The sequence below is a fragment of the Lissotriton vulgaris genome, chromosome 2_1 (genome assembly GCF_964263255.1).
Source record: "Lissotriton vulgaris chromosome 2_1, aLisVul1.2, whole genome shotgun sequence".
NCBI lineage: Eukaryota > Metazoa > Chordata > Amphibia > Caudata > Salamandridae > Lissotriton > Lissotriton vulgaris.
Window position 1 is genome coordinate 1,970,124,695 of NC_141687.1, and position 20,874 is coordinate 1,970,145,568.

The following is a 20,874-nucleotide window of genomic DNA, read 5'->3' on the forward strand; positions in this document are numbered from 1 at the left end:
CCTGCTGGAGCGAGATGCCAGTTTTGAATCGTCTAAGGTAGCAAACAGCGGCCATACTGAAAAACCCTGAAGTGCACGATTGTCTCAACCTAATATAAACTTATTTTGACTTGTACTTAAGTGGTTGTCTACTTACTTACTTATACACTACTGCACAACCTCCTCTGACGCGTCTGCAAAACTTACCTTTTGTCCCGAAGTTTTGTCCTGAATTTTGACCTTTTGTCCTGAATTTGTTTCCTGAATTTTGACCATTTGTCCTGAAATTTTACACTCGTGGTCCTGAATTTGCATCCATGCCAGTTGGTCAACCTAGGCCCATAGGAATGAATGGGGAAGTATTCCTTAATTGCGAATCGCAATTTGCAATTCGCAATTAAGGAATATGTAGGAATCGCAAAATTATTTGCAAATCCTGCATACATAGCGTTTTGCGATTCTCAAATAGCGTTTTGCAAAAAATTGCAATTTGAGAATGGCAAAATCAGAGTTTGATACATATGGCCCTGAATGTCAGTATCATCAGCTAGAAAATACTCGCTAATACAGAATTAGCAGCCTCTATTTCTCCACACAGAAAACAAAGGAAACTAGATGCATTTGAAAATATTGGCGTGAGAGCAGAACGTGTGCTGTTAGGCTACTACAATTTTTACAAAGCACAAAACTCAAAATTGTCCTCTTTAACTCTTTAACTGTATCCCTAACGTCACCTCAGTGCTGCACCATTTTTGATGTTTGGGCACTTTGAACTTAAGCCTTCATAACTTGCTTTCCCTAAAAGTTATTGCGCCAAATGCCATCCTTTTCCCCCCACATTTTGGGGATTCTAAAGGGAACCAGTGTTCATGGATTCCCATGGAGGGAACCAATGAAATATAGCATTTGTGAGGGGTAAAAGGGGTCAAAAGTGTTGTGTTATAGAAAGTGTATGTTTTTCCCCTAAAGATAACATCAACAAAGGTTTTGCTGTGATAAGATAAACATATTTCCTGCTTTTTTTTAACTTCACCACAGTCTTTGCAGTAGGAGACTATTTTTCCTATTTTTTTTATAGTTTATACCTACTTACAGTTTGTAGTGGAAACAGATAATAAACCCATTGGAAAATCTGGAAGACAAAACATTTCTAAATATTAGACAAAATTGTCAATTCACAAAGATTGCTCATGGTTTTTCCAAAGAAATTAATCGTTAAAATATAACAATAATGAAAATAGGTAGGAAAAAATAACAATTGGTGATAAGGCTTTCATCTGTATTTTCTTGCCCCAATTGCTGCATGAGAGCAACACCAGGATTGGAGGGAGCAGCCTCTCTGGCCGCTCCTGAGGACACGGGAGCCCTGAACTTGCTTTCAAAGTGCGCATGGCTGGCTGGCTGTGGCAAGACGGGCAGCCAAAGGGACATGCACACTTTGAAAAGTGCACAGGCAGCCCACCCTCCTGCCTGCTGCTACCACGCAACAAGCCCCACTCTATCCTGACATTTGGTTCAGGACGGGGAGGATGAAAAATAAAATGGTAATACATTAACTTTATTACCATTTTATTTTTCATCTCTGGTGCTTTTTTGGGGGCATTTTGGCTAACGGGCTGACGCTCCTCCGCTCAAAAGGAGGAGCCGCCCTTGGAGGTCGCCATGAAAATTGGCCCATTTTGGCAATTTGGGTACCTTGGTATTTTGACACCTAGGAAACCTACTAAACAGAGACACTTCAAAAAACTAGACACCCAGGAAAGTTCAAGGTGGTGTGATTTTTCTTGATACCACTACGTGTTTTACCCAGAATGCCTACAAACCTCAAACTTTGACTAACATTGCACATTTTCCTCATATTTCTGTAAAAACATTTCAGGAATCTGCAAGGAGCCACAAAATTCCTCCCATCCAGCATTCTCGCACTTCACCCTGATAAAAACTGTGCCCCACTTGTACGGCTGGGCCTATCTCCCAGAACACAATAGGCCCCGTTGACTTAAAAAGTTTCACATTTTAGCAATGTGGTACTTGGGCCCAGGCTTGACCATCACTCAGGGAAACCTACCAAACCCATACATTTCTAAAAATTAGACAACCAATGCAGTCTGGGATGCATTATCGTAGCGTAACGTGTATGGCTTCCAATAAGTTTGTTTTATCCAGAATACCCTGTAATCTTCAAACTTTGACTAAAATCAAGCATCTTCCTCAAACTTCTGTGAGGGAAAGTTCCAGAATCTGTAGGGATCCACAATATTTCTACCACAAAGCATTTTCACACTTTTTTAAAATAAAAAAATAACCCCACTTATATATCTGGGCCTATTGCTCGGAACATAATAGACACCAAGACGCAATGTGGAGACATCAAGTTTTTTATATGAAAATCCACCCAACATTCTCAGTCTGATAAAAACAGTACCACTCTAGGGTGGATTCTTGTGTTATTCTGTTATCCAGTGTTGTCCACCTTACTTCAACTCTCATGGAAATACAATTCTGACCACTAAAAGGTGCCAACTACAGAATGGTCTGCCTACTACCATTCCTGGCCAAGGTCTTGGAGAAACTCTTCAATAGACGCCTCTTCGAATAATTCAATGACCACCAACTCATCGACACCACTCAATCTGGTTTGAGACCCAACCACAGCATGGAAACTGCTCTCATTGCCGCCAAGGATTACATTTGCATGACTATGTACTGAGGAGACATGGCGCCCCTCATTCTCTTGGTCCCCTCTGCTACATTTGGCAAGGTCTCCCACCATATCCTCATCCTACGCCTACACAATATAGAAATCCAAAGACACACACACTGATGGATTTGGTCCTTCATGACTGGAGCGACCCAGTCGGTCAGCCCTACATCCAGTGCCCTATTCGTAGAAAAATACGTTCCAGGGCCCTCGTCAAGAGGTCAGCCCAACTTGCACCACCCATCACAAATGCCAATGACAGTACATACACAACTACTAGTCATCACACTGCTACAAGTGTGACAATTCAGACTGTTCGAGGCCCCCCTCAACTATAATGGCTTGGGAGGCAGGTATTAGTTGTTTTAATGTCTATTTGATTAATATACAACTACTGTTGTGCTCATCTCTGTTTTACACAAACAGCGCCACCTGTGGCAGCTGTCATAAGTGCCAGTGTTAACAATTAAGTGCCAGTGACGAGCACCGAAATCCACCAGCTCAAATTAGGCACTGCATCTCAAGCACCCACAACCGCATCTGCGGAGTTCCACAAGGATCCTCCCTGAGCCCAACTCTCTTCAATGCGTTTATGATCCCTCTAGCCAGCATCATCCACTTTCATGACATCAATGTCCTCTCCTACGCCGATGACATGCAACTCATTCCCTACTTCACACTTAAGATGCCTAGTATCCGAATCAAGTTTAATGACTGCATAACTGAAATCGTCTACTGGATGAAGACCAACTGTCTGAAGCTGAACACCGCCAAAACTGAAATCTTGATCTTCGGGCAGAGCACTTCTCTGTCGGACTCCACCTGGTGGCCAACAGAACTAGGACAGACAGCCACCACCCACTCCAGGAACCTCAGGTTCATCATTGATAGCAAATTTAACATGGCTGCCCAAATCAATACATTCACCGCCTCATGCTTCCGTACCCTGAAGATGCTGAGGAAGATTTACAAATTGATCCCAATCAGCACCTGAAAAACTGTCATGCATGCCCTTGACACAAGCAGGCTGGACAACGGGAACACCCTCCATGCCGGAATGAACAATAAAACTCACCAGAAGGCTACACTATTCAGAACTCTGTAGCCAGAATCCCTCTCAACCTTCCACGTTGCAATCCTATCACGCCAAACTTGAAAGAGCTCCACTGGGTCCCCATACACAAACAAGCACAATTCAAACTCGTCACCCAAACGTTTAAGGCACTACATAACACTGGACCCGCATACTGCTACAATCACTCCGCTCATCTGGACTCCTACCTGCTCACATCCAAGGCATGCGGAAAACAAGATCTGACAGTTGAGCCTTCTCCTACATCGCTCCTAAAGCGTGGAACTACCTGCCATTACGCATGAGAGCCTTCTGCTCACTTCTTGAATTATGCAAAAAGCTGAAGACCTACTGTTGGACTTGGCCCTTCTGGCAGGTTCACCCCTAAACTTTTTGCTTTGTGAATGTGAATTGGTGGTACTGATTTTTGGTTTCTGCGCACTTTCACTGTGTCCCAGTGGAAAGTGCGTGCGCACTCTGAGTGCGTGGAGTAAAGTTGGCCTGCCCTCCCATAGGAATGCATGGGGAATGTCTGTGTCCCTGGTAGTTCCTGATGCATGAGGTGTGCAGGCTCGAGTTTGGTATGTGCCGACTCGTGTGATTGAATGCTGCACAATGATATGTGCGGGATGAATGTGTCTAGTGTGGAAGTGCCGCTTCTAGACATGGGTGTGCGTGTGCAGTGAGTGTGCTGGCACGTGATTGGCTGGAGCTGGCTGGTGAGCCTGGCTCCAGGAGTCTGGGTGGGTCTGCCCGGTGGTGAGTGTGGAGATTAGCATGCTGATGGCTGGGGAGGAGTGCACCTGGGTCCTGAATAGGACTGGGCTTTCCCCACACAATGCTGGCTCCGCCCCCTGTGGTGCGTCTAATGACCCTAGCCCTGCCAGTGAATAGAGTGAGGGGCTGAGCACATCAAGGGTGCTCCCAGACCAGCTGCAACTGGTTTTTCCCCTCACCCTGAAGCCAGACAAAGGGAAAAGGTGTATAAAAGAGGGGCTGTGACCCCATGAAAATGTTCTCTTCTTGATCCTATCTAGAGGGGGGCTGCTGCTGTGGATGGGCGCCAGGAGGACCGCCACTGGGGATTGCCTCCCTGCCTAGGAGGACCCTGTGAGCTGGCTCTGGGCCCAGCCTTGCCCCCCCCCACCTTCCTGAGGAATTGGCTCTTGGAGTTTGCCCTAGCGCTTAGGAGCGCTGGATTGTGGTGCTGGGGAGCGATTGAGGTCTGGGGCAGTGCTGCCCTTTCTGAGCAGCAGCCCGGAGCTGTTTTTGCCCCTCACGAGGATTCCCCGGTGTGGGGATCCCCCCTTGTTGCTTATTTTTAAGGCAGGTGCCCACCCTGCCATTTGCCCCACCAGTTGGTCACAGTTTAGCGGCGCGGGAGGCCACCCCGCTTATTTGCCGACTTTCGTGGTGCATACCCCGCTGTAAGGGTTAATTCACGGGAGCCCACCCCGTATTGCCGAAAAGAATCACTGCCGCAGCCCAGGGGTTCTGAAAGCGTTGCCGAGCCGCTGCCTAGTGCGACCCGGAAGTGCCCGCCTCCACATCCCGGTGCCTCGCTACAATTGGCTCCCGCAGCCGCGACCCGGAAGCGAAGGGAAGGCGACCGGAAGTACTACGCACCCCCTAGCGGGGTTCCCGTGCCCTGGGAGAGCCCCGCTTGCGGTCAGGGGTGTGCCGCCACCGAGGAGGAGGACGGGAGCCCACCCCGCCTCCACAGGACCAATCGTGTCTCCAGGCTCCGCACCGGAGCGGGAAGAGTCCGGCCGCAGCATTGGAGAGTCCAGAGGAGCGGGAGCTCTCCTTCCCCAGCCGCCGCCAGACCCGGTGAGTGTTGCAGAGGAGAGGGGGGCGTCGGAACGCATTGAAGATGTCCGCCCCCCCAGTAGCGCGATCTCGGGCGCATGGTTGTTGTGAAGCCCACGAGGGCTTGAGGGGCATTTCTGGTGGTTGGAGCTCACGAGGCTCTGGGGGCATATTGTGTGAGAGTCCCCCGAGCGGGACTCCGACGTCCGAGGCCCACGAGGACCCCCGGGGGCAGATCTTGGTTCCGAGTCCCCGAGCGGGACTCCAACGAGAAAGGCACCATTAGTTAAGGAGTCCACGGGGGGCTCAGGCGCCCCAGTTGTTTTTGAGAGCCCAGAGAGGCTCGAGGGGGCATTTCTGTATTAAGGTCCGCAAAGGCTCCCCGGGGGCATTTGTAATTAGGAGCCCCGAGGCTCCAGGGCCCCATTGTTGTTTTAGAGCCCAGAGAGGCTCACAGCACACATTGTGTTTAGCGCCCAGAGAGGCTCTTGATGGCCCAGTCAGTGGCGCAGAGCCTGCGAGGCTCCAACGTTGGCCCTCAGTACCTACACAGCTGCCCAGCATTTAGTGGGCAGCTGCCACGTTTAGGCCCCCCTGACTTTGGGCTACAGGGCGTCCTAGGCCCTACGAGGCCAGTTGGCCTAGGGACAGTCACAGGTGGTGACTAAATGTGAGTTCTGCGCAATTGTGTTCTCCTGCACCTCTGAATGTATGTTATGCATCATGTGTTTTCCTTCCCTACACCTCTGAATGTGTTGTGATGCATCATGTGTAATGTGCTTATACCCCTACAGGTATTGTGATACTTAGGTGGTTGTTCTTGCTAGTACAGGTGGTGCTAGTGAGGTCCTGGTTCCCTGCGTGCCATTTTCCTAATGTGGTTAGGGTTGCGTAGCTGGTACTTACCTGTTACCAGTAGTTACTGGTTGTGTGCTCTATTTTTATATTTTGTGCTACAGCAATTTTATATCCTATGTTACAAGTGCTATTTCTAAACCTAAAAGTGCCTATTTCTGACAGTGGTCCAGGTGGCTCTGTCTTGTACATATCCCCTGTAAATTCTGCCCGTGCCTGTTGGCACATTGTAAAGTGTGTGCTTTTATCTAATGTGTTTTAGTATAATACAAAGGCTATTTTTATATGTAACTTTGTGTGGAGTTTTCTTTGTGGTGGGCCTTGGGTGTTGTTGCTGGGTGCGCGCAAACACTTAACCTACATAGACTCCAAGTTTAGCCTTGCTGCTCGCGTCACGTTACCTAGAGGGTGAGCAGGGGTTATCTTGGCGTGTAACTCCCTTGCCCTGACTTAGGAATGGTGGTCTCTGACTGACTTTGGCGCAAGCCCTGGCCAGCCAGGGATCCCATTTCTAACACCTACCTTTTCGAATAGTCCCACTAGTCCTTAGGTTTGGATAGACTCCCACCTACTCAGTGCCAGGATACTCCTCTGGGTGATAGTGCGCTCTACGAATCTGCATAACATCACATAAGTCACTCAGTGTTGCCCATGAGTTGTCATCTTTTAGACTATGGATGTTGGATTCTAATCTATGACCTATTGGAACATGAGGATTTTTAATTTAACATCATATGCTGTTGTGATCAACGGTTTTCTAGCATCATCCACTTTATTTCACATAATTCAAAGCCTTCATAACTACGTTTTATCGATCAGATTCTTATTTCGATGGGGTCAGAAGCAGTATCAAAAACATTGGCCATGTATAATATGACTAGAATCTGATAATACTGAAGCATTTTGATATGATTCTAATTTTGGTACCAGTGGGCCATCAAAACGTTGTCTGCTTTTAATTTACCATAACAGCACTGTGTAAAAGCACAATTCACTTTCTTATAGCATCAATGTAAATTATGTTTTTCCAAAGTCATCTGAAATAAATTGAGATCAGCATTCTACATCAGATACTTGGGTTTTCACAACGAGGTCTTGGCACCTTGAATCTAGTTAGATCCATACTTGACACAATTGATATGCTTCATAACCTACATTCTCACAAGGCTCCATCATCTAGTCAACAAAGGAACAATCATGTTTCTGCCTTAAATCATAATGAGTTAGAATCAGCTCTTTCCGATCAGAGGCATAGCTAGAGCTTGTGGGGCCAGGGCTGTCCTTCAGATTGCCGCCCACTGGGGGGGTACTGGGGAAAAAGGACGGCAAGCCCCTGAAAGAGGTCCGAGAGACACGTAATAACGCCGCTAATAGTCAGGTGAAGCTCACAACTTCTCCGCCACAGGCAGCCTGTTGCTAAGCTGAGCTCTGGAATTGGGTGTGAAAGAACTTACTTAGGACGAAACAAGCAAAAACGAATCCCTTCCTGTGCTCGTCCTTTACAAATGTACAGTAGCTTGAGGAATGTTACCTACCTATGTCTTCCAAAGCTAGAAATGGAAAAATTGAAGAGCTGGCACCCTGTACCAGAGTACCTGCTTGTTTCTGAGAAGTGCCGGTACTCTGTAATTAAACGTACTTCGTCACTCTTGAGAAGTGCTGGTACTCTCCAATTAAACGTATTACGTAACTTTTGAGAAGTGCTGGTACTCTCCAATTAAACCTATTATGTCACTCTTGAGAAGTGCTGGTACTCTCCAATTAAATGTATTACGTCACTCTTGAGAAGTGCATGTACTCTCCGTCTCTAAATAAAAAAATTCCGATACTCTTTACCTGCCCATTTAAAGCATTGCCTTCCTAAAACACAAGTGCTAAGCAAAGTGGGTACACTCAAGTCTACTTTAGTCTTCACTATCCATCGACTAGCAGCTCAGCTGCTTTGTTAGTCTGTCCTAAGTGGGGAGGAGTGGGAGACGCCTTATAAGGCTGACATGGTTTTATTCTGCTGTTTGTGGAGTAGCTGTTCTTCCTTTTATTGTATGGACTTGTCAAGCGAAATGCAAATAACATTTTATTACAAAAAAATAACTTAATCTGTAGAATCATTGCGTTTTTATCGAAGGATGGTCCTGCCTCTGGCACCATTCAGTTAGTGCCAGTAAATAATATCATTGCCTCACTGAATATCATAATATAATATAATATCATTGAAGCCAAAAGAACAGCCACCCACCTGGGTTCATAGGCCAGATGAACTGGCCCATGGGGCAAATAGAAGAATTTTTGACAGGCCAACTAGTGCCTCTAAAGGTTAAGCCTCGTCATGTAAAGTCGGACAGGCTGGTGCAGAGTCGATGGCGTCGCAGGGTTTCTCTGTGACCCTGTGCAGTTAAGTAAAGAAGGCCTCTATACCAACTCTAGCTGGTAGTAAAAAATAGTCATAAATATATAGTAGTGAAGCCCCTGCAACACTCAGTCCTGGTGACCCTGCACCGACTGAACTAACCATAGTAGCACAACTGATTGCCAACTAGGAAAACACAGCCTCAGAGACGAGAAGGGACGGACTTGTTGAATTTCTAGGTTCTAAACAAATACCTGCAGAAGTCTGTAGATCAGTCATGCATGCATAATGATGAATGAGGCTTTCCCCAGGGGTCAGGCCCTAGTAATCCAGGCACGTATTCTATTCTCCTTCCTTCCATGAGAATGTGTGGTCTTCTGGAGGATTCCACCTATGAAAACAGACTGTTAGCTTACTTGGCGGCCCTGTCGGCATGCCCCAAAGCAGAGGTGCGCTCTTCTATTGAAAATTGTGCATGCAGCTGGTGGTTCGTAGAGGCTGGGGCAGAGTGAGTTGCACACCAGGCAATGCGAATTAATTACATCTCTCAATTCTTTAAGAAGATGGTATCTTTACAAGGCGGCTAAGCCTGACATGTGACTTAAATTCCCCATTTCTTGACAAACAAACTGGTGTCCTTGCAATGTCAATGACGCATGGCTACGTCTGAAATTTTACCGTCTTAGGTGTGAGCATCATTTCCATCCTCACACGCAGACCCGTATACACAACTTGTTGCAAAAGATTTTCAGCTGGAGAGTTTTTCAGGCCAAGTAATTTAAATACTTTTTTATCTAAAAGATTTTAAACAAAAAAAACTGCATATTAAATTGTATTCACCACCTAACACTTTAAATAAAACGGTATAACAATCTGAATGTTGCCCATTTGTTTCGGTTTCCTTCCTGTAAAGTACGTCATTAAAGAAAATGCAAGCACAAAACTGCGTTTTAATTGCAATGCTAGCTGCTATGAATAACGCCATAAACAAGCCTCCTGTGACGAGCAGCACAAGAAACACGTGCATCGGTAGGTAACGAGTAACCAATGAACTTTTCACACTTCGGAGGGACGAGCGGCCTACTGGAGGGGTCCGTCATTAACCAAAGTCAGTCGGCGAAAGACGAGTTTGCAACTGGCCATTGGGCTCTACTGACTGTGAAAGCCGATGTAAAGAGCCGCGCATTTTCAGTTAATGTATTTATTGTTTATGTTGCGTTAACGTATTACCACCAAGTATATTCGTCCTGGTGTACAGAGAGAAAGAGTGCAAGCACAAAGGTATCAGAGCACAGTTTTTGAAAAATAAATGTGACTCATTCTTCCCCGGTCATGCCGGCATGTAGGAGTTTGAGATTTCTCTCGAGGCCACCCATAACCCAGTAACAACTGCCTGACAAACGCACCACAAACACGGAGGTACATCGCGCACCATGGTCCGTGCGCTGCAAGCAGCATTTTTTACTTTTGCCAAGCAGGTCACACAGGTGCGCAGTGCTTACACCCCAAACGATAGCCGCGCTGCACTGGCCCGTTGCAGCGGCCTTTATAGTTTATTTGGGTACACTGACAGTATCAGTGAGTGTCCTCAAATAAATATTAAAGGCCACCACAAAGGGCCAGTACAGCGCGGCCGCCGCCCTCAAAGTAGTGCCGCCTGGGGCGGACCGCCCCCACCGCCCGCCCCCCAGCTACGCCGCTGTTTCCAACCTCCAAGCTAAAAACATCAGCACTTACTTCAGATAAGCCAGATGGCTAAACATACAAATTTACGATTGAGGTGTTGTGTAATATAGATCACATTTTGACCATGGCTGTGTGTGCAGTGTCACCAAAGGGCACAATTAAGCATTGAGTGCATATTGTGCACATCAATATCAATGATAGAGACTGTCTCTAAATAGGTTTTGTCTCTATGAACGTTCTCTTTCCCTTAGGTTACAGCGGGGTGGTAATACCTACCCACTGATGCAATTACTGATTTTCTATTTTGTTTTCTAGATTTTACACATTTGTATTCACAATTTACAGAGTGGGCCCAGGTCTTTAAATAAGTCGGTTGATCCTTTTGGGCATCAAAGTATTCCCCTGTTCTTTTAATCCTGCACACTGGGTGAAAGAATAAAGGTGTAAACAGTTCACCAGTAGACAGTTTTAACCACGTTGCTTTTCCTCTTTATCTTCCCCTAATTATTGCGCTCGCACCACACTCATCCTGCGTGATGAACTTGTATGATCCTACTAAGAGCTCCCCTGATTTTCGAGTTTGTAGGCCATATTGGTGTCTAATATATCTAATGGGAAGGGGAGCCCTATGATGAAGTGTGTCACAAAATGGGTGGGTGAAAGCTTTTATCCTTATAAAGTTAACTTTAACTAGCAACACTGACAGGAGGCAGAATAGAGACTCATTTTAACTATTATTTTTCCTCTGAGCTCCATAAATATTTCCATAATTATTTGTACGGCTGGAGAAGCAGCATTCATTGTGGATTCTGTGCCAGGATGTAGACTGGCCACCACAATTACTGTGTCAGAGGGCAGATTAATAAATATTTATGTGTCAGACTAGTATTGCTGTGCGACCTTCTGTGCCACTGCTATGCTTATTGCAGTTACTGTAATAACTCTAGCAGAGCAGTGTTGACCTGATTTGATAGTAACTTTATTGTTGTAACTTTGCCCATTCTACATTTGCCTCTTGTCTGCCTATCCTTCTTTCCTTGACCTCAGCCCCGTTTTACCCATCACATGGTTCGGTCCTCCTGACTAGAGTAGAATGTTCAAGAATGTGGACAGTTGGTGATGTGAAACCTTTCCTGTGGGACACTTCTGAACAGTGAGTTCCTGATGTACTTCAACAGTGAAATAAAGAAGATTGCTTTACTTCATTTAGGATTTCAGTGTCTGCTTTACAACGGTTATGTAAGAATATCCTATTTTGTAATTTGTAATTTGTAATTTGTGTGGGTATTTATAGAGCGCAGCGGTCGCTCCGGAAGGAGCATCATGGCGCTGATTTCCAGGTAGGAGATCAAATTACTTCATAGTGGCTGGGGAATTAGATGGCTGCCATGGTGTAATCGTCGGTAAGGTTAAAGATCCAGGTTTTTAGCAATTTTCTGAAGTGTTTTTCTTGGGTTTGGAACTTCAGGTTTTTGGGCATGAGGTTCCAAGCTTTAGTGGCCAGGTAATTTAAGGTTTTGCCACCTTTTGTCTTCAGATTAAACCTAGCTGGAAGGATTAGATTGTCATGGGAGGAGCACAGGGATCTGCTAGGGTTGTAGTGGGGGAAACGCCTGGTGAGGTATTTTGGGCCGGAGTTATTGAATGCCCGGAAGGCAACAATAAGAATCTTGAAAAATATTCTTTTATGAAGTGGGAGCCAGTGTAAGGATTTTAAAGCTGCGGATATTGATGATTTTCTGGGAAGCTTTAGAACTAATCTGGCTGCGGTGTGAAGTACACTTTGAAGTTTTTTAAGTGTAGCCTTCTTTGCTCCAGCCAGGAGACCGTTGCAGTAGTCCAAGCGTGCGAGTACTAGGGCCACTGTTACGGTTTTTCTAGAGTCTAACGGTAAAAAGTCAAAACATTTTTTTAGAGACTTTATGATTCCAAAACATCGGCCAGACACAGTCCTGACGTGTTGGTCGAAGGACAAATCGGTGTCAAACAAGACACCGAGATTCCTTTCAGTTGTTACGGTCTGGGGGGGGGCAGCTGAATCTTCCAGCCACCATAGGCCTGGGCAGAAGATGGCGTTTTTTCCCATCGGGAGGATCTCTGTCTTGCTGGAGTTGCATTTTAGATGGTTTATATCCATCCAGTGGAAGACGGCCTTCAGACAGTTTTTGAGGTTTTGTTCTGCCTTAGTCGAGTTATCCTCTAAGGGCACGATGAGTTGCGTGTCATCGGCATACGATGTTACAAGTATGCCGAATGACTCAATCAGAGATATGAGTGGAATTAGGTAAATGTTGAAGAGGAGGGGGCTCAGGATGGAGCCCTGAGGAACTCCTGATGAAACCCTCTTCTCTTTGGAGAGGAAAGGACCTAGAGCGATCGTTTGAGATCTGTCGGTTAAAAAGGACTTTACCCATGCTAGAGCCACCTCAGAGATACCTATATCTTTCAATCTGCTAATCAGAATGGAATGCGAGATGGTATCAAACGCCGCTGTGAGGTCTAGAAGAATGAGGACGGCATTCTTCTTCTGATCCTGCAGCAGCTTTATCGAGTCTGTTAATTCAATCAGTGCCGTTTCTGTAGAGTGATGGGGCGAAAGCCTGATTGTTGGGGGTGGAGTACGTTGTGAACTTCGAGATACCTTTTGAGTTCTCTGTAAACCATTTGTTCAGTGATCTTTCCAAGAGCAGGGAGGAGCGATATAGGACGGAGATTAGTGAGCTCGGAAGGGGATTTGTTGGATTTTTTCATCAGGGGTTTAACTATTCCCTGTTTCCACCAACGAGGCACAGATCCCGTGCTAAGAGAGGAATTAACAATATTGTTAATGATTGGGTTCACCACGTCAATGAGTTGGTGGAGAATTCTGGGGGGGCAGGGGTCAGAGGGAGATCCAGATTTGCATGCCAAGATAACTTCTCTAGTTTGATCTAGACTAACCAGTGTGAAGTTTTTAAGACTTCCAACTGGAATTACTTTCTGAGCAGAATTGCTTGAAACCTGAGTTGCTTGAGGAGGAGGAAATTTTTTTTGGATGGCGTCGATTTTCTCCTCAAAGAAGTCAGCGGTTTTGTTACAAAACTCTTGAGATGGGGGAATTTCAGGTTGTAACGCTCTGGGCTGAGTGAACGTCTTCACTATTGAAAACAGTGTTTTTTGTTTCTGTTTGGACTCCTTAATAGCGTTCATATAAAAGATTTTTTTAGCTATTTTAATGTTGGAATGGTATAATTTCCTCAGCTGAATATATGAAAGTCAGTCAGCATTGTCGTATGTACTACGCCACTTTCGTTCGGCTTTTCTACAAGATAGATGAGTTGTAGCTAGATCGGAAGTGAACCAGGGGGCATTGGTCTTAGGTTTTTTGTCTGTTCTTCGGGGGCGATTAGGAGGTTCACGTGCTCTGATTTCCTGAGAAATTCAGCTGTGAAAAAGGTAGCGTCATGTTCAGCGTCACCGGTGAGATTAGGGGCCTGAGATTGGGTGATAGGATTTAACACAAGAATTTCTTGTATCTTTTTCCAGTTGACGAGGTTATCCAAGTGTGAGCTGGATTTAGTGGTGGTCTGCGGGCGTGAGGTTTTAATATGGAACGGGATCAAACTATGATCCGTCCATATTTGTGGGACCGGGGGTAGGGTAGTTAGAGGGGGAAAGTTAGTGCAAACCCCATCGAGTGTATGCCCTAGTAAGTGAGTGGGCTGGGTTACACTTTGCTGAAGGTTGAAAATTTCTAGGGTCTGTAGAAAGTTGTTGGTCTGTAAGTCGGATTTGGACTCAAGGTGTAAGTTAAAATCCCCGACAAGAGTGAAGTGTGGGTATCTAAGTAAAAGGTGACCCAAAGAGTCGCTCAGCGTGTCTAGGAACCTGGTGGCATTACCGGGTGGGCGATAAATCAATCCTCCTGAGAAGGACGAGGATTCGTTAAGTTTGATTGAGAAACCAAGACCTTCGATGTCTTTTAGGGGGTCTAAGTTAAAAGTATGGCAGTTGAAACTGTTTCTGAGTATTACGGCAACTCCTCCGCCTCTCCCTTTCAGTCTGTCTTGTCTGAAAATGGAGAAACCCTGGGGGAGGGCAATGGCTAAATCCGGATTGCTATCGTCCGTTAGCCAGGTTTCCGTTATCAGGAGGCAATCGAGGTCTAAATTGAGGATAAGGTTTCTTATGTCTTGGCTGTGCCTACACATGGAGCGGGCGTTAATCAGTCCTCCTTTAAAGTGCGGCAGGTCAACCATGGGGTAGGATATGGGGGTGGGCGATTGAGCTGGGGTTCTGACAGAAGACCAACGGCAGAGTTTACAGCTGAACAAACCGTTGAGGTTCATCATATCGAGCTTGCAGGTGCAGTTGTTTGTACCACGTAGACGGTGCAGGTCGTTGGGCTGGTACCTTATTAAGGGGGGGGGGTTAGGTCAGAGTTTCCTGCACTTGTCGCGGACTTGGTGCGGACGGGCGCAGACGGGCTTGCCTTAGGCGCGCCTTCGGCGTGCAAACGGCGCTCCCACTGCGCTCGTCCGCTGCGCTTCCTGTGCATGCACATATCTAGCTGAGGGGGGCGTGGCCTCAAGTGGGCGTGGTCAGCGAGCACGCCTGAGATGATGGCGGCCGCTCAAGTGGATGGAAAGCGCAACAGCGTTCAGATCGGCTGTGCGCAGAACGAAGCTTTTTGTTTCAGAGTCGCTTTAAGAACACAGCAGTAAGTGACACCAAACAATGTTAAAAACCAATACAAATGCAAAATGAAGTCGTACTGCCAGCTCCCGGCTTCCGCCTCAGGACTGGGTATGGAAATTATGGAAGACGCTAGTTATCAGCGTTATTTATAGGCTGTGCGGGGGGGCGTGGCCTCAAGTGGGCGTGTTCAGCGAGCACGCCTGAGATGATGGCGGCCGCTCAAGTGGATGGAAAGCGCAACAGCGTTCAGATCGGCTGTGCGCAGAACGAAGCTTTTTGTTTCAGAGTCGCTTTAAGAACACAGCAGTAAGTGACACCAAACAATGTTAAAAACCAATACAAATGCAAAATGAAGTCGTACTGCCAGCTCCCGGCTTCCGCCTCAGGACTGGGTATGGAAATTAAGCTATGGCACTGGCACTACAAAAACATCTAAATGAAATAGCATGACCATTAGCTACAGACCCCAAACAGCATCAACTGTTGTGCCACTGAATGGTAACAGAATCAATACCCCACCAATTTGTTTTGCCAAATAGTTCTTGTCCAACAGTTTCCAAGATGCAATAAAGATGACTTATTCACAAATCTGTACCCATGAACTGATGTCATTAATTTAATGGATATGTACTAAATAAGGTTGTATCACAGGACTTCCTAGAGAGACCAGTTTTAACCCACATCATCACACATGAGAAACCACTCCACCTAGACTCTACCTTGCATTCATCATACGGTATACCAATAAAAGATCTCCACCAAAGTGACCCTTCTGGGGACCCACTGTGCATTGCAGCACCGGCCCAACAAGGAGCAATAACCCTATGATGAAGCATGACATCCCTTTGGGATGTGTGAGGGCCAACATGAAACAGTCCTGTTAACTGCCACCGTGCATATGCCCGAGTCCTGCACAACCTGTTGATATCTCCTCTATCTCTTTAGCGACCGTAGCCCTAATTTGTGTTTGTGGTACTAAATAAGGTTACCTGATGACTCCATGTCATTAGGCACACCCTATTATAGTACAGTTGTTCCCTCCTTAAGCCACTATAATTAGAAAATGTAATTCGATTGAGGCGAATCTGGACTACAACTACCAGAATGCAGTGAGTTGTAAAAGAAAATCTGTGCTCACCCTTGGGAAGCTTGGCACAGAGTTGTCAGGCTTAATCCAGAGGCAATGTGTAAAGCAGAGGCACAGCAGACAGTCACTGTAAATACACTGAGCATCACAAAATAATCTTCCCATAAGATATATGTAAAAACATTTGTCTTAAACACACATATTCAATCGTTATAACATGAATATCAGGTACTTCTGGGCATAAAACATATTTGAATTATTACTAGCAATACTAGGCCCATTCATATGATTATGATAACAACAGTATGAATGTGGGGATGATTTCTAATCTAACCCCCCCCACCTCCCCCTCCCCCCCACAGAGAGGGCACCCTTATGCGGTGCGGCACGCTGTCCACGCTGGCAATCCTGATAATACAGGCCCACACAGTTAAATAGTACACAAATTAACAATAGGTACATACATGCAATGAGAACACTTTTTAGCAGCACCACGGACCAGAGCCACAGGGTAAAAACTCAATGTCAGATGTAATGTGCTTTTGGCACCGAATCAAGGTACAACGCTGCACTGACGGCTAGTGTCGGGAATCGCAGGCAGACCTCACACTATCACTCCCCACACGATTACTCCACACCCCTCTGCAGTGCGACAGGTAACCAGCACAGTCCGTACAAAGCGCTCTTGCACACATACGCACTCAGCATCCTAATGCGGATCCACTGGTACTAGTAGGTCAATAGAAAACACATTCTGCAGATTCCGTAGTCCCAGCCTCACTCCAGTTCACCGCAATTATTCTAGATACCCGGATGGTAAATAATCAACCCCACCTCCCAGACACGAGGCCGCAGGCGTCCAAAGTCACTTAGTCTGAGTCTTCCAGAAGCAGATGGGAATATTTAACACATTTAATTAGGAGGTAGACGTAAACAAAGGGAGTTTAACAGCCACTCTGGAAGTTCACCCACAGGTCTCAAAACACAATGGAGTCACGCAGTCTCTTGACCCACTTCTGAACTGTCTCTGAAGCCTTCCTTCGACCCAGTCAATCTCTCTCACTACTACCTGGCGCCAAGATGTCTTTGGGAGGGGCCAGGTGAGGAAAGGTCTGTTGGTCCACCACGATGAGGGTCAAAAAGGCAACAACAGATGAATGGGGAGTAACCCAGGGGAGCCTTGTTATGGGATGAGTCTACACTGAGATAATGGTTGTGCCCAGGCGAGCTGGGCACAGTGTCTGGTGCATGTTAATATGAGTCACACCAGACACTTCAGATCTCAATCACGATGAGTTACAAATTGAGTACCTCCCTGGAAACGAGGCACTATTACCAGTGCCCGTTGAAATGGATTGCACCAGGCAATACCAGTCACACAGCGGCAAATTCTGTAACTCCCTGGACAGGCGACGCCACATCTGGTGCACACACAGGCGCAAGTTCAGCAGAGCCACACGATAAAAAAATGCAGCAATACTAGGGATACACACTTACCTTTGAAGAGTCGCACCCTGTGAATCTGACACCGCACTCAATGTGCATGCAGTCAGCGTGTCACGTGAGAGAGATGTTACACGATTGAGGAAGCAGGTCATTTTGGATCCCGCAACCGGTGATTCAGCTCACGACCAACCAGACGCTTATGAGTGTCAGGGTTCCTGCGTTTGAGGGACCACACGCCTTAGATGCAAGCAATATTTCTGGACTCTGTACTAGATAATCCAGTCTCTAGGCACAAGTGTTTTCCTTGCTTACACCTTGCTACCCACTGAGATTTAGTAGCCGATTTGAGCATTTGTAAGGGCACCGCTCTCCAGATGTAAAGTAGATGAGCTAGGTCCCTTGCGGACGATATTTGATGTCCCTGAGAAACCCGAGAAAACAAGAGGCCCGTAGCCAGGCCCTTGGAGAGCACGTCAGGGCGCCACACTTCTGCAGGCCTCTACCCTGGCCAGCCACTATTCCGCAAGGACACTCTGTCCCCTTTGTGGGCAGTAATCCTCCATGTGCACAATAAAGTCTTCTGGCAGTGTGCACCTTGCAGTCCGGGTTCTCTGGGTCCGCATCTCTACAAGAGTATCTCACCCTTTGCGGAAGGATGGCACCCATAGTTATACTATTGTGTGCCTTTGAAATTAGGGGTCAGTGTAGGGTTTTCCCTGTGAACTACAGATGGCTCCCCTAAATTGTAGGCCTGTCTGTCATGGGGTCGTGGAATGCACATCTTAATATTTAGTGTGTCCATGATCTGGCCCGAGAGGCCAAGTGTCAAAAACCTCACTCTCCTATCTATTCCACCCAACACTCAAATGGTAGAGGTGTGTTGTTCACATTGTATGACAATTTTATTTTTTATGGCTGTTGCTGGGGAATGCCATATATGCTCCCCTGATCCCTAGTGTCCACTGGAACCAGGCACCATGGCACACTGGACTCTGAGAGCATGGAAATTCCCATATTCCATAAGTCCAATTGATGAACAGAATGCTGCACAATGTAAAACATTCGTCCCAGTACAGAGATCTGGGCCTAAATCCATTGGTTTTCTTTGCTCCCCATGCCATTCCAGTTCAGACCCAGCCATATGCAAATCAGTCTTGACCCTGTTCCCCATAGGAACAGTCCAACCCAAACTACCAGGCTAGGTCCTCCCTGAACTGGAGACAAGCATCCTAGGAATTTCAGGGCATCAACCCTCATCAGCCAGGCTAGCTTGACTCCAGTGGCATGGAGAGCACAAGACCCAAGTCTGGGCATACCCATCCCACTGGGGGTGACAAATGCAAAAAAACATCTGCAAAAAGAACAATTGACCAAAACCGGTCCCAGGATGCTTGTTTCTGGTCCAGGGAGGACCTGGATTGGCAATTCGGGCTGGACTGTTCCCATGAGGCACTGGGTCAAAACTGATTTTCATATGGCTGGGTCCAAACTGGGGTGGCATGGTGAGCAAAAGAACGATGGATTTAACCCAGATCTCTTGACTGGGGGTGAAAGTTTGATTTGCTCTGCATTCCGTCGATTATCTGTGTCTTTTGCTTTCTCTCCCTAAGTGCGCCTTGTATGCCCAGACGTAGGTCCTGGGCTCACTGTGTCAAGGGATTCAAGCTAGCCTGGCTAATGAGGGGTGATGCCAAACCGGTCCCAGGATGCTTGTTTTCGGCCAGGGAGGACCTGGCTTGGCAGTTCGGGCTGGGCCGTTCCCATAAGGCACAGGGTCAAGACTGATTTGCAAATGAGTTGTGCCAACATCATCTTTATCAATGAAAAGGGTTTGGCATAGCGAATTCATTGAAATGAAACATCATGAGACTGCTCCGATGCAATCCACTATTGCAGCCTGAAGTAATGATAATCGCTTCCTCATGTCAACTTCTGGGAAGAGCCAGTCTCATCGGTAGTGAAAGCACACACAATATTGCACACCCTTACCTGCAATGGCAGGTCGGACACACAGTCTCCAGCACCAGAGGTGCAAGTGCGCCCACCCCAGTCTGCAATGCCAAACTGGACACGGGTTTAATTAGGATGGGTGTGCGAATCCACGTCTGAGATGGCAGGTGGCACACGTTATCGGGGGCGCCGCCCGTAGGTACGAAGCGCGTACACAGGAGCCTGCACTGATAGGCTGCTCCTAAGTTTACTCAGTATAGATGTTTGCGTTCACCCACCACCAATCTGCGCTGGCCAACTGGTGGTCCCTGTTAGGATTTTTTCCCCATATCTCTCTGTTTCCGTGTTCTAAATGTTGTCATGTCAGCAGCATGTTTTTTTTCTAAAACAGACTTCACGTATGTATGTAATGGGCCCTTTCGAAGCGGCGTTCCAAGGATCAGTGGGGCTATTTCAATCAACTTTATTGCACTACATTCTTCTGGCCACAACAATCCTCTTCACGTACCACCTCTTGGCTATACAGGTGCGTAAATTACTCTTGGAGGTGGTGGTGCAGCTCGTATAAAGCGTGTGACGTGTCGACGTTCGACCAATGGCGTGCTCGCCTTAGGTTTACACGTTCAATTTGAGTTCTCGCCTACGTTAATAGAAGACGAGACCAGGTGTACGCTTCTTGTTCTTTTGGAAAGCTGCTTGTTATAGTTCCTTTAGAGCCCGACAATCGACAATGAGTGTGCCGAAGAGGTGAGGAATGGAAGCATGATGGTAGAAAAGCCCACTTTTCCCGTTTCGTTAGGGTGTAGAATGGGGTAATTTTTGTTGTGAAACCTTGCCTTTTTCATTCAGCTGTTCTATTTTCTTGTTATCTAGCTTATTGTGGCAGGTAGGTTCGAACCCGAGGAAAAACAAGACTTTTTTTTTTTTTAATCAAACGTTAAGGGAACTATTAACGATGGTAAAAGCATGAGGTTGAGCGCGTAATATTCTCGAATTGGTTGGTCTGTGTAGACTTTGTTAGATGTAAGTAGCTCATTTCTGTTTTTGGTAGGTTTTGTGTACTGCATGCTGCCTAGTGCCCAGTTGCCGCGTTACATATATGACTTGTTTTATGTTTTCAGTTCGGTTTAGGACTGCGAGTATAACATCCCGCTTCACAGGTTTCTGAGTTTTCAGTCCCTGCGTCCTGACATATCACACTGCAATAAAGAAAACTTAAACCAGGCCTATTTGCGTCGCCAATGCTTATTAGCAGATTCTGATTA

General features: G+C 46.5%; 1 protein-coding gene across 1 annotated transcript in view; it reads left to right on the forward strand.

Annotated features, from left to right (window-relative positions):
- Positions 1-20,199: 20,199 nt before the first annotated feature.
- Positions 20,200-20,874, forward strand: part of LOC147733581 (protein regulator of cytokinesis 1-like) — an 863,550-nt gene continuing 862,875 nt past the window's right edge. Inside the window, exon 1 of the mRNA XM_086958987.1 lies at positions 20,200-20,356. Within this exon, the coding sequence (XP_086815113.1) occupies positions 20,340-20,356 (17 nt within the window). The 5' untranslated portion in view covers positions 20,200-20,339. The remainder of the gene's footprint in view (positions 20,357-20,874) is intronic.